This window comes from Erithacus rubecula, assembly GCF_903797595.1.
Source record: "Erithacus rubecula genome assembly, chromosome: 10".
NCBI lineage: Eukaryota > Metazoa > Chordata > Aves > Passeriformes > Muscicapidae > Erithacus > Erithacus rubecula.
Window position 1 is genome coordinate 17,172,704 of NC_136662.1, and position 12,927 is coordinate 17,185,630.

General features: G+C 47.8%; 1 protein-coding gene across 6 annotated transcripts in view; it reads left to right on the top strand.

Moving 5' to 3' along the window:
• The window catches only part of PTPRF (protein tyrosine phosphatase receptor type F), a 368,934-nt gene that overhangs the window by 284,611 nt on the left and 71,396 nt on the right, over positions 1–12,927 (top strand). For all 6 annotated transcript variants that reach the window (XM_079313895.1, XM_079313894.1, XM_079313898.1 and 3 more), the window contains one exon: positions 11,362–11,631. In XM_079313895.1, the coding sequence (XP_079170021.1) occupies positions 11,362–11,631 (270 nt within the window). The remainder of the gene's footprint in view (positions 1–11,361; positions 11,632–12,927) is intronic.

Below are 12,927 nucleotides of genomic sequence, written 5' to 3' on the forward strand. Positions count from 1 at the left end.
TTTCACCTCCTCTGCCCCACGCTGGAGCTGTGGCTGTGCTGCTGTGACCACGTCAGTGTGTGGGCAGGTGCCCCTTGGCTGGCTGTGGGCAGGCTGGGGCCAGCACAGCCAGGGCTGTCTGTGACACTGTGACACTGGCACTGTGGCTTGTGCTGCTGTCACTGCGTATCCTCACACCGGCTTCAGAGCCACAGAAGCACATGGAGGCTTCTGCCAAGTTTTCTCCTCCCCAAATATTACTATGAATATTTCTGCCATATTTTCTCCTAGCAAGGAAGTGTGTTCATCATCAGTGTGTTTCTATGAGCATTCTGCTATGCTGTAATACTTGAAATGATCATGGTTTAATAAATAGTTCTTTGTCCTTTAGCTAGCACATTCCAGCTAAAGATTCCAATGTGCTTTACAGAACTCAACTAAATAAGCTTAACAATTTTATTCCTTGCAAAGTCCTTTGATGGTTCAAAGTGCAAGGCTCAAGTCTTATTATTTGTAAAATGACCTTTATGGAAAATAGAAGGAGAGTGACTGGTGGCTCAGTGCATGATAATGCAACACAGAAATGTACTTGAAAACCTCTTTCTCCCTCCTCCCCATGTGACCTGCACAGACATCTGTGGGACAATTAGGCCTGCATATCTGTGCCAACTAAATGTCCATTTCCTCCCCTTCCATATCCACTTGAACAAAGGACTAAGAAATATATCTCTGGTGCTCTGAGATTTTCTCATAATTGAATTCATGCATGCATGTGTGTACACTATGAATGGGAGAGGATAGCTGGGCACCCTGAGCATCCTGTCTGTCTCTCTAGGATGGAATATACTCATCACTGTGGCATGAGAACATTGTTCATCAGATATAATGGAAGGTTGTCTTATTCTCATGTAATCTGGCGTAAAAAAGACAATCTGTCCTTTTGTTCCTGTATACCACTAAAAGCTGTAAAGGATAAAATTTGATTTATGTGGAATCCTTGAGACACAAGATGTGCTTTTGGAGATAAGCAGAACAGGTTCATTCCCCTCTGGGTTTTTGTTAACCTCTCTGGCTTTTGGATTCCAAAGTGTCTGGATTGGCCTTTATATTAATGCCCTGCATAGCACCAGAGGGTTTTCACACAGAACAGATGCTGGCAGTTCACGGTGGAATTGCAATACCAGTTGGGATAATGAACTTTCTTGATGCTTTCAGGGAAGTATTAGCTTCCCACTTTGAAAAGCTTTGGAAATGTGTTCCTTTGTTTGAGCTAGGGATCTAAACTCTCAGACCTGTGCATTCATATCCTGGCCACAGCTTCCTGCCTTGTTTCAGGTAGCTAATGGCCAAAACTATTCAAAAGCAGAGCCCCCCATAAATCCAAATTCATTCTTTCTGCAACAAGCTGGTGTGGTTAGAGTATTGCTGCTGCTGCTGCACAGACAAGCACATCTGTGGCAGAGTAAAAGCCAAATTCAGTCAGCATAGGAGTTTCTGCCTGTAGAGCATGAGAGCCATCTGACAGTCAGGACTGGCAGCCGTGTCTGACATGGCCTTGCTCTTTGCTTCTTTGCTGTTTCAGCTTGGATCTCAGATGGAGCCCCATTTTTACCTTCTAGAGCTTGCTGTCCTCTGATGGCTTTTCTGCTGTGACTCGACTGGCACTTGGGCTGGCTGTTCAGCTTGGCTGCCAGGCAGCTCAGGCTGGTGAGAGAGCAGCAGCGTGCCCAGTGAGCCGTGGTGTTCTGCACAGGGGATACTCTGGGTAACCCCAGGCTTAAATCCTCTGCCTCTCTCCCTGCGTGGTGAGGAAGCAGATGTTATTTACCATCACTGCTCAGTCATTTGTTCTGTAAAAAAGCAGAAAAAACATTGATAAAACATGCTTTTTACCTTAGGAGTGACATGGATACAGAACTGGAGATAAGAGACCATGTGAATGGAACCTGTAAGGAGATGAAACTTTCAATTTACCATTTATCAGGTTTATCTCAGATAAAGCAGGAGCTGTTTAAGCCTTAACTAAGGGAAGAGCAGAGAGAACTTTCTGCCCAGGTGTTCCTTCTTGCTTTATAGCTCTTCCAAAATAGCCTGCTACTGGCTTTTATTGCTTATAAACCACTAATATAAAATGAGATTAAGAGATAATCCAGCAGTTAATGACAAATAGCAGGTCCTAAACTTGTTCATGTTTGACAAACCAGAAAGTAATCTGTTTGAATTAGTGTGTTTCACATGTGTCTCCTGACCTTTCCAGCTCTAATCTGAAGTGTCAACACCTGTGGAAAGCCACTGCTGGAGCTTGCTCCTGTCCATGCTGACTGATGCAGTGGGATCCCTGCCAGATTCCCCAAAACAAAGCTGCTGGCTGTCCCCCAGCTGGAGCAGCAACCCTTCACCTTTCCCCCAGGCAGGCCAAGTGGCAGCACAGTGAGTCCCTTGCTGTGGCTGAGCTCCATCAGTCCCTCCCAGGGGCAGGGGTGGGCTCTGGGGTGGGCTCTTCAGCAGCAAGGACAGGTGTTCCTGTAGCTGTTCCAGCATCATACCTGTCTCACACCCTTCACCAGCCTCTTGCCCTTCAGTCTCACAGTCCCAGTGGTGCAGTAGGTTGGTCCATGCTGGCAGCACTTGGAGTTTGTGTTGCCCTAATGCAATGTTAGTGCTGCTTTTCAGAAATGCAGCTTTCCAGGACCACTCCTGGTTTGCCAGAAGCACTGTCCTTCCTGAGCAAGGGCAGGAAACAAATCCTCCCTGTTGGGAAGAGCCGAGCAGAAGGCAGGAGCCCCTCATCTGCTGAAGCCATGCAGATGTGATACACTCCATTAGATTAGGAAATAAAGTGCTGGCTTGGGAGCAGCAATAAAGAGGTTCCCTCCCATCACAGGGTCTCACAGGATCAAATGAGCCTTATGCTAAGGTTTTGTAGACCAGGAGGTAAATCCCCTTTCTAAAGCAGGACAGAAGAAACCTGGACTTTAAGCTTAAGACTGTTTGTTTTAAAGATGTCTTGTTGGATCTCCTCGCTGGATATGGCCCTCACTTATGGGACAAATAAGCTCTGAGTTGCTTGGTTCAAGTTCCCTAGTATCAGTTCAATTGAAAAAATGTAAATAAGTGTTTTGTTATTCTCCAGCAAGCTCCATTACACTCCACAGGCCACTGTGGTAGCTGTTACTGGTAGCTTGTTGCCTTGCCTGTACTGTGTCAGTGTTGGTTAAAATCCTGTCCTCTGATGCTGGCTTACTGTACTATTGCACTGTATAATGCCACATGCTGTTCTCTGATTTGCAGTGTTTCTGCTGGAAAGCAAATTCCTTCCCCCACCTTCTCCTTCCCCCATCAAAAATGTGACTCATAAGCAGTCTTCAGCTATCAAATCCATTTGTGTATTCTCTCAGCGAGGGTTCGATTACAGCTGGTGTGCCACAGATCTGTAGCTGCAGTGAGGTCACTCCTGCTAGAGAAATAAGATCTCCTTTGTCTATAAGGAAAATTCAACTAACCTTCTGCTGTCTCTCCCGCAGGAACAAAAACTGGGACCTGCTCAATTCTCTGGGTGTTTTTGTCCTTCTGATTTCTTGTCCATTTCTCACTCACAGAGCAATGTGCCAATGAGGCTCTCAAAACTGAGCCCAGCTGAGACTGTGCATGTCTGTCACTTGCCTAATACCTCTCTGCTGCATTTAGCTCTTTGTTTGGAGAGGGGAAACAGCTCTTCATGGTACAAGATTTTTTGATTCACCGCTTGGAGCATTTCTTTTGTACTTTATAAAATTTGGATTTACATATGTGGTCTTCCCAGTGTGTGGTCAATGGGTTTGAAGTGCCTTTGCCTTCATCTCTGTAGCAGGAGTGGGTGTATGGGAGCACATGTGTGATGGCTGGAGTCCTTTGCTCTGTGTGTGAGTTTCTGTACATGTAAACATGTCTGTGCATCTGGCCCCGAGCAGGGCCGTCCCTGGAGCACCCTCCATGCGAGGATGTGCAGGATGTGCTGTCCCCTGTGCCCTGCTGCCAGGAGTGGGTCAGGGAGGCAGAGGGGCCAGCCCTGCTCGGGGCCAGAGCAGAGTGAGTGCAGCCTGTCCTGTCCCTGCCGTGGAGTGCACGGTGGGGAGCTGTGGCTGACCTGTGTAGTCTTGTCTTGTCGTTTCAGTGGTGTGCGGACAGATGAAGCTTGGCCTGTTTTTACTCTCTGTGTTTTTCCTTGTCTTTTTTTATTCCCTCCTCATCTTCATCGCACTCTGCCATCAAACAAAACAAACTTTCATCTCTCAGATCAGCGAGAAGGTTGGTCCTTTTCACTTCTTATCCATCTACAGTACGCCACGTCAGATGGGACTTTTCCAGTAGGGAGAGGAGAGCCATCCCCAGAAGGGGAGGGGGCCCTGCAGACTGGCTCCTTTCCAGGCACAGCACACTGTGCCTGGTGAAATCTGCTTACTGTTTGCTGTGACTCTGGTGATGGCATTGGTACTTTGCTTGCATGCCTTTGTTGCTTGAGATTTAAAGTGCACAGAATATGTTTTGCATGCAAATACCAGCCAGGGCAGTTTTGTCAAAGGCAGGGTAGGAAAAAGTGCATGCTGCTCGGTGTGGGTCCTCTAACCCTTTATTCATGCTAGGTGCAAGTGTAATACCTCTAAACTGCTGCTGCTTTCTGGCTGGAGATCAAGAACAGTCCTTGGAAGCAGAGATCAGAATGATCAGTCCTCTCACAAGCTGCTAGGGACTGTGGCTTCCTTAATTCCTCCTGAAGCTTTAAAAGTTTTAACTTTCTCTAGAGGGAAAAAGCTTACTTTTGATCTCAGCTAGAGGAGAACCCAGCATACTCCCCCTCCCTTGCCACAAGGCAGCAGGGGCAGCTGGCTGAGATCCAGATCCCTTGTGCTGAGGCAACTTCCCTTCTCCCCAGCAGTCCCTGCACTGGGGTGGCACATTTTCCTTGCCCTGTCCATGCTCAGACAGGAGCCCTTTACACGAGCAGGTCTGCCTCTCCTTCTTTCTCTGGGTTTGGGTCTGCCTGCTGCTGGCAGGAGGGCAGGGAGCTCTGGCAGTGGTCCCAGCCACACCAAAGATGCCCTAGGGAGGCCTGTGGTGACATGCACAGGAGCTTGTAGCCACTCAGCAAACCCTGACTGGTGCTTTGCTCTGCTCTGTCCTGCTGCTCTCAGAGAGCCAGAGGTGAATAAAGGACAGGAATGAAAGACAACTCGGGCCTTTAAATTAAATCTAGCTCCAGACCTAGCTCAAGGCACTCATGATTTCATGCTGAGGAAAGCTGGTGTTTCTGGCAGAAGTCTGGATTTAGTTTCCAGAGATGATTCCTTCACTGAACAGGTCTGTCCCTCCACACACACTGGAGGTGAGGGATGCTCACAGTGCTCCCCAGATGGTGTAGGGAAGAGACCCTGGCTTGTCTCACACAAACTATCAGGCAGCTGGGTGAATTGTGTTACAATAGTCACTGGAACAAGTTTTAAGGAATTGTCATAGCAGTTATTTCAGTACACTGAGTTCAATCCTGTTTCTCTCCCTGGAACATGCTCTCATTTAGATTGCACTGAGGAACAGGACCTTTGTTGTTTACCTTCTAAAAATAGATTCTGTGGAGGATAAAATTACCTCAGCCCAAGACAATGATGAAAAATGAGAACGAGGAAGAAAAGATAAGAAATCAAAGCCAAGGCCCAAAACCTCCCAGATTTCAGTGAATTTGGAGCACTGCTGTGATGACTGAGACACGTCTGGAGACTAAACCTTTGACAGGGCACTTAAATGTTTTAGCCACATAGTTTAGCTGAAGGGAAGAGCTGAGAATAGATATAAGCCAGCAGGAGTGAAGAATTTTTCATTCTTTCTATTGGCCCTTCCTTCCCACTCCACCAAAAATACCTACATACACAAATATTTAATGTGAAGCCAGAAATTAGTTTCTAAATATTCCATTGGGATTTGCCATGCTTATAATTTGTTTGGCTCTGATAATTACATTGTACATTTTTCCAGCTTTACTTAAAACTATGTACTGCTAACCCCTGCATTTAATTATTACTCTGTGACTGCTACAAGGTTATTTATTAACAAGTTATTTTATCTTGATACCGTGGATCTTTTCTCTTATTCCCCTCTTTAATGTTGTGTTATTTTCATCAGAGAAATTTCTGAGAACAAATGCAAATTGCAGAGCTCCACAATCTTGCTCTCCCTTACTTTGCTATTAGTATGTCAGTATGCTGAATGCTGATGTGTCTCCAGTGCTGCACCACTGTAATGATATATCCTCTTTTATATGTGGTTGTCAGCACAAATAATTAGACCTAAAAGTTATAGCTGAAATATAATCCAAAAATGGCAAGGCCCTGTTTTGGAAATTGTCTATAAAATGTCAGCACTCAAGGATACATTGGGAGCATAAATAGTACAGCATTGTTTGAGCACAAGATTAGACTGTAAATGCATTTTTTCTGGTTCCAATTTTTCCTCTCCTTCTGTTGGTTCTGTCAATAGGTTGTGAGACTTCAGCAACTGCCTTTCTGTTTGAAGTCCTTTCGTAAAATGATAGCACTGGGGAGAGATGAAAGATGCCTACAGATGAGTAAACCATGCAGACCAATGATTATATTTGAGGATGGCTCCTAAATTCAGTCCTTCCCAGCTTGGAGGAGGTGGTTGCTGAGGAAGACAGGGGTTTTGGCAGGTTACCAGTCTGGCGAGGGCAAGAACACACCCTGTGTACCAGGGATCCCTCAGCTTGCCTGGCTCAAGTATTGAAGCTGGACTGGCTCACACTTTCAAAGATGCACCCCTGTACATCACACACTGCTGCTCATCCCACTTGGGAGGTTAGAGCAGAGCCCCCCAACCTTGCCTTGTCTGTGCTGGGACCAGGGAGGAGCAGCAGACCAGGCACTCCTAATTCACCTTCAGAGCAAAAGGGACTTGAGGCTGCTGTTCCCTCGTGCAGAGGACAAGCAAGGGGGAGAGGGTGTCAGAACAGTAGAGCAGGACCCGAGAGAGGAGCAGGGAAGCATGCAGAGCATGAGCACAGCTCTCCATCACCATGGGGCAGCACCCAGTGAGCACCCAGAAGGGGAAGGATGAGACCCAGAATTAGATGCCAGGTAGGGTTGGTTCAAAGGAAACCATGAAGAAGGAGTGGGCAAGTAGAGGTGCTTGGATCTCTGCAAACTAGAGGGAGGGATGTTAACATTGACATCTGCTAAGCTGTACTGTGGCCAAGGCAGCCAGCAGGAAAATTTGGAAATTTGGTTTTCCCTTCCCTAGCAGCACTGCAGGACTTGTGAAGCCTGGGCAGTCCTCCTGGCACTGTTGTGTTTGTAGCAGAGCCTCACTGGATGCCAGCAGTGTCTTGGCACATGATAGGGACTAACAGCACCGGCCTGAGAGCCCTGAGCTTGGAGCCTGCTGCTTTTGCAGACAGCAGCAGGGAGGAGGATGATCCTGGTTCTCCAAAGGGGTAACTTCACCCTGGGAGGGAACTTGAGATGTGGAAACAGCCACTCCCTGAAAGGAGCCAGGCAATCGATTGAAGCTCTTTGCTCTCAAGGCAAGGAATGTGCATGTTAGTGCATGCTGAATTATTAACATTTCTCAACCTTTGTGGCTCTAGTGTTGCTTGCTCCCCTCCTTCCCCCCAGCAGTCCCCCCTGTGAGTGAGGAACCAGACTCCACACTGTCTTTTCTCCTGGTCCTGTGAGATCCAGGGCATGGGCTCGGGTTGCACTGCACTCACTGCTTACACTTCACTTCCTAAGGAATGCTCTCAGTGGGGAGATATATGGAATAGTGGACTAGCACAGAGTGCTTATGATGTCTTTTCTCAGAATGAATTGTAATGAATCTCATTTTTGACAGTCTGCAGGTTTAACTAAACCCCTGAATTGCAGTATTGTCCATTGAAATAATTGTAATATTCACGGTAGTTTTCCCTGTGCTGTTCTTACAAAACCTCTGAACCACCTTCTTCTGATGCTTATCCAAAAAAAGGATTAAAAAAATTATTGCAAATTCTAGTCAAGAAAATTGTAATTAAAAGGGAAATTTCATTGCCACAAAAAATGAAGAAAGCAAAATTTTCTGGAGCATTTAAGGTAGCATCATGGACTGTACTACCCCATGTGATTTAACTTGCAAATTGGACAGAAATTCTAAGAATACTGCTTTTTGAGGAGTTACACTGATTTAAATTATTACCAGACTCTTATGCTAGAAAAGCAAGCAACTTAAATTGCTGGCTTGAGCCTGAGGAATGTGTTGATGGTGCTCTGCAAGCTGCTGTGAGAGCCGTGCCAGCTCTTGCTAATGCTAACTGACAGCATCTCCCCTTCTCCCTCCGTACTGACTGGGACAATGAGCTGCCAATTATCCCCCAAGAGGATGGGAGGCTGACAGAGCCCATCCCTTCCTTTGCTCATACTCCTGACAGAGCACTGTCTGGGCCAGATCTCTGACCGAAGGCACTGCCCTGACCTCTTCCCACCTCCCATGTAGAGAGCTGACCCCTACACAGGGCATCCATTTTTAGCAGCTGGGTGCCTTGGGCACTGCAGCTCTCTGGTGCAGAGCAGCCAGCCCATCTCAGCAGCTCTGCCGGTGTGCAAATGAGGGGAGGACAGCTCAGCCGTTCTGGGTTGCAGAAATGCACCACAGAAGCCTGTTTAACCACTCATCTGTTGCCAGGCTGGAGAGCTGAGGCTCTGCACAACTTCCTGGCATCCATAGGCTGCGGTGTGTGGGAGGCACAGCCCGTGTCGAGCCTGTTGAGGGGGTCTCATACTGAAAACAGGAGGATTGTCCTTCCATCCATCCCTTTTCTAGGCACAGGAATGCACTAACCACCTCTGCTGCTCTGTGTGTGTGGCACAGGGGAGAGTGACTTCCATCACCCTGCAGGGTGCTGCTGCAGGACCCCAAGCCCCAGTGAGTGCCTGTCCCCTCTCTGCAGGGGAGCAGGCCATGATCAGCTGCTGACATCCCTCGGGAGAGACAGCACAGCCCCCCCAGGTCCTGCCTCTGCAGGGCACATCGAGGGTGATATGGCACCAATGGGACTCACACAGCCCCAGGAGCACCCTGAAAGCAGGTGCTTGGCATGGGGACACAGTGTGGGGTGCAGGGCACTCTGCAGCAGGCTGTGCTGCCTCTGGTCTCACAGGGCTGGAATGAAATCTCTGTGCATGCTGGGCTCTGGCCTTTCTGCATGGCCTTGTGTCCTCCAGTGTCCTGTCTTCCCAGGTCCCTGTATGTGAGTACTGGTGCGCCTTCCCTCTCCCTGTCCTGCCCTTCCACCACTGTCTGACTCTGTAGTGGCCTCCAGTGTCTGCCAGCCTCTTTGCCTTGTGCATGTGTGTGAGTGCTCTGTGTATACCTATGGCATTGTCCTCAAAGTTTGCATTTTTATTTATTTTGGTTTAATACAGCTTGGGGGTGTGGGTTTGGTCCTTTGACGGGGACGGAATTTGAACAGCTTCTACCTGGAATAATTCGATGCCATGCTCATTGGAAAATAGACCTGACTTTTAATGAATGGTGCTGGGATGCTTTGGTTGGAAATACATGCCATCATGTTAAACCATTGCCATGTCCATCAAGTTCAGTCTGTATTCTCATGACTGCATAGCATTTGAATACACTTTCAGTTCTGTCTTATTTGGGGAGCACTGCCCCATTGGTCAGGTAACATTGCACTGGTGATTGCTTATGTAGGTATTGATTTGAGATTTAATAATTGATTAAAAGAAGCATCCAGCAAGAATTTGGATTTATATACTCAAAAAAAAAAGGCAAAGGAAGTTGTCCTTAAGTTTTCCTTACCCTGGCTGGTAAGGAGCTAATGAGCCCTGTTTTGTCACTGAGACTATGTGTAGTACACATACAATGTTGACAGTATTGTCTAATTTATCACAAAGTCTTAGCTCTGTTGTACATGCAAGTGTGGGGGCTTCTGTGTTCAGTCTATTTCTGCAGTCCTGATGGTTTGGAGATGAATCAGAGAGCACTAGTGAAATTTGACTTGGGTAGAGCCAGCTTGGCAAGCGGAGCTGACACCTCTGCAGCTCACGGGGCTGTCAGCAGCTTTACTGTCTGTGGTGGCAGGAGCCAGGCCAGCAGAGCTGAGAGTCCCCAGGCCCATGGTCCCTGGGGCCAGCTGCACCCCTGGCCTGTTGTGAGCTGGCCCTGCCCAGGCTCCTGCCCCATTCCCACCTGCCCCCAGCCCTGCAGCAGTCGCTGCCCCTCCAGCCCAGCGTGCAGATGGAGGAGCACAATGGTCAGGGAGAGGCTCCTTGGAGCCAGTCACCTGTGACCCCAGCTCAGGGGCTGCCTTCCCAGTGGAGGAGCCTAGAGGAGAGAGCTGCTGGGCAACACACATTCAAGCAGTTTCCCTTTTTAACTACAGACCAAAATGAGCTTGCCCAGAGGAGACAAAGATTTACTGAGCACGGTTGTTTCTCTACCCTTGCTTAAATAGGCCCATAACACTAACCCTGAAGAAGGGACCTCATTTCTCAGTGTCATTTTCCTGACAGGAATGCATATGGCAGGCAGCTTTAGAGCTTTATTGTAGCTGAGAGTTGCTTACAAATAAGTCTTGAATGAAATACCCAGCAAGGGATTGATATGAAGAGAAGCTGTGCAATGCAATAAGGAGGAATACATCTCCCAAAGAGCTGCCACGAAGGTGGGAAAGGTTCTGCCAGCCCAGCTCTCTTCTGTCAAAATGGATATGATCTCACATCTGTCAGGATTAGTTCTCTCCTGCCCAGCAAGGTGATCTCTTCAGGCCCTGATAATGTCATGCAGCTCGGGTGACTATTTTTTCTCAGCCAAGGTAGAACCTGAGTTACATTTTGAAAGGAATTATATTTTATTTAGCAGCACACGTGTGCTAATTCAAAAAGAAACCCTTCTGCTGCCCCTGCCCCAAACCCTGTGAGGTTTAGGGAACAGGCTGCGTTGCTCCAGAGCTAATAAATTGGGCAGGTGATTCCATTTTACAGAGCTTCAGTGGGCCCTGCACTAAGTGTGTGACTGGCATTTGTGCATGCTCTCTAATTAGAAGTATGTAATTTAAATGGAGGAATGTTTCATGTTAGTAATATGATTTCAAAAGGCTGTGTTTGGAGGGAACGGATTGAGCCGTCTCTTAATGAGTTCTTCTAATAAGATGCCAGTGGCTAAGGAAGGAGAGAGAGCAAAGTGTGTGCAATTTGGCAAAGTAGCGAGCAGCTTTTGCACTTCTTTTTATCTGTCCTGAGGGATAGACAGGCAAAAGTGTTGACTGCCCCTCGTGTACCCCTGCAGTGCAGTTGAGTGCTCTCTGCTGGTTCTGGGACCCTACTAGCTGTCTCCTCCTTGTTTCAGTGCGGCGTGTTGCTCCTCGATTCTCCATCCCTCCGAGCAACTACGAGGTGATGCCTGGGGGGAGCGTGAACCTCACGTGTGTGGCAGTAGGTGCCCCAATGCCCTACGTGAAGTGGATGGCTGGTGTGGAGGAACTGACCAAAGAAGATGAGATGCCTGTCGGTAGAAATGTCCTGGAGCTGAATAACATCATGCAGTCTGCCAACTACACCTGTGTGGCCATCTCTTCCCTTGGCATGATCGAAGCCACAGCCCAGATCACTGTCAAAGGTAAGGAATCACTACTTGCTGTGTTCCTACTCGGGTTTCAACAGTGTAACTTCTTTGCCCAAGTTTCTTGCCTTCAGCTGATTGACTGCTCTCTTCTGTGACTTTTCCAGCTTGCAAGGGTTCCCAAACCCACAACTTTGTTTTTTCCTGCTCACAGTATGATGATATTATCCTCTCTCCCTGCAAGTAGCACAGTAGACAAGCTTGTGTCAAGCCAGGTCCTCGTTACGCCATGAGAGAACCTCACTGAGTCTGTGTTTATCTCAGCAATGTCTGGCTTGTTCTGTGCATCAGCAGGATCAGCTCAGCTCAGTGGGCCATGGGCTGTCTTGGGGCAGGGTTTGTGGATGTCTGCAGTCAGAGAGCTGTTTGCACCATGTCCTCTTGCAGTAAGGGTGAGACGAGAAGGTTAATCCCAGCAATGTGAAATGTCCATGAGCCTCAACAAAATTAGCATCTTCCCTCCCTGCAGGGAGGAGCTGTAAGTGTTCATTTGAAAATTGTTGTATAATCCTCTGTAAATGTCTTCCCTTACTGCTGTGCCTCTTTCCCTTTTTCTTGTGTTGCTGTCCTTCAGTTGTACTTTCTGCTGACATTGCACAAGTAGCTTTGCCCCAAAGAGGATATTGTTGCCAGTTGCTGACCATAGGGTAGCCCACCCACTAAAAGAGTCTGAAGGTGTCCTGCCTTTCCCATCTGGGGTCTACCAGAGCTGCAGTATCCCTTTCCTTCTCTGCCTGCAGTTGATTTGTAGCTCAGATTACAACACATACATCATCTTTTAAGTCTGTCTGTTCTTGCAGGCCCCTTCCTGCACTAATACCACCTTTAGCACAGTGATCCTGCTTGAACAAATGAGAGAATTGAGTGTTAGCCCTCTCTGACCTGGAGATAACAGCAAATTTTCTAGGCTAGTCAGAGGATGCTTTTAACCTTAGCCGCACCCAGCTCCCTCTACTCACAACATCTGCTCTCAGTACCTTTTCCAGCCTCTCTTTACATACAGGGCACAGTGCTTGCCTTGCTATAGCAGATACACAAGAGCATACAGAAAAAAAGGGCCATGATGGAATGGTGGTTTGGTGTTGGAGGAAAGAAGTGGACTCTGCACCGTTGCACTCATGGTTTGCAGCATCTTCACAGCCTTCACCTCGCTCCCTCACTGGATGATGTGATGCCTCAGGACAGGGAGCAATTTGCTCAGCTCCTTTAGCCCTTCACCTTCCTCCTTGTGTCCTCATCTGCTTTTTCTGCCTTTACTCTGGATACCTTGCTGCCTCTGTCCCAAACTCCTTC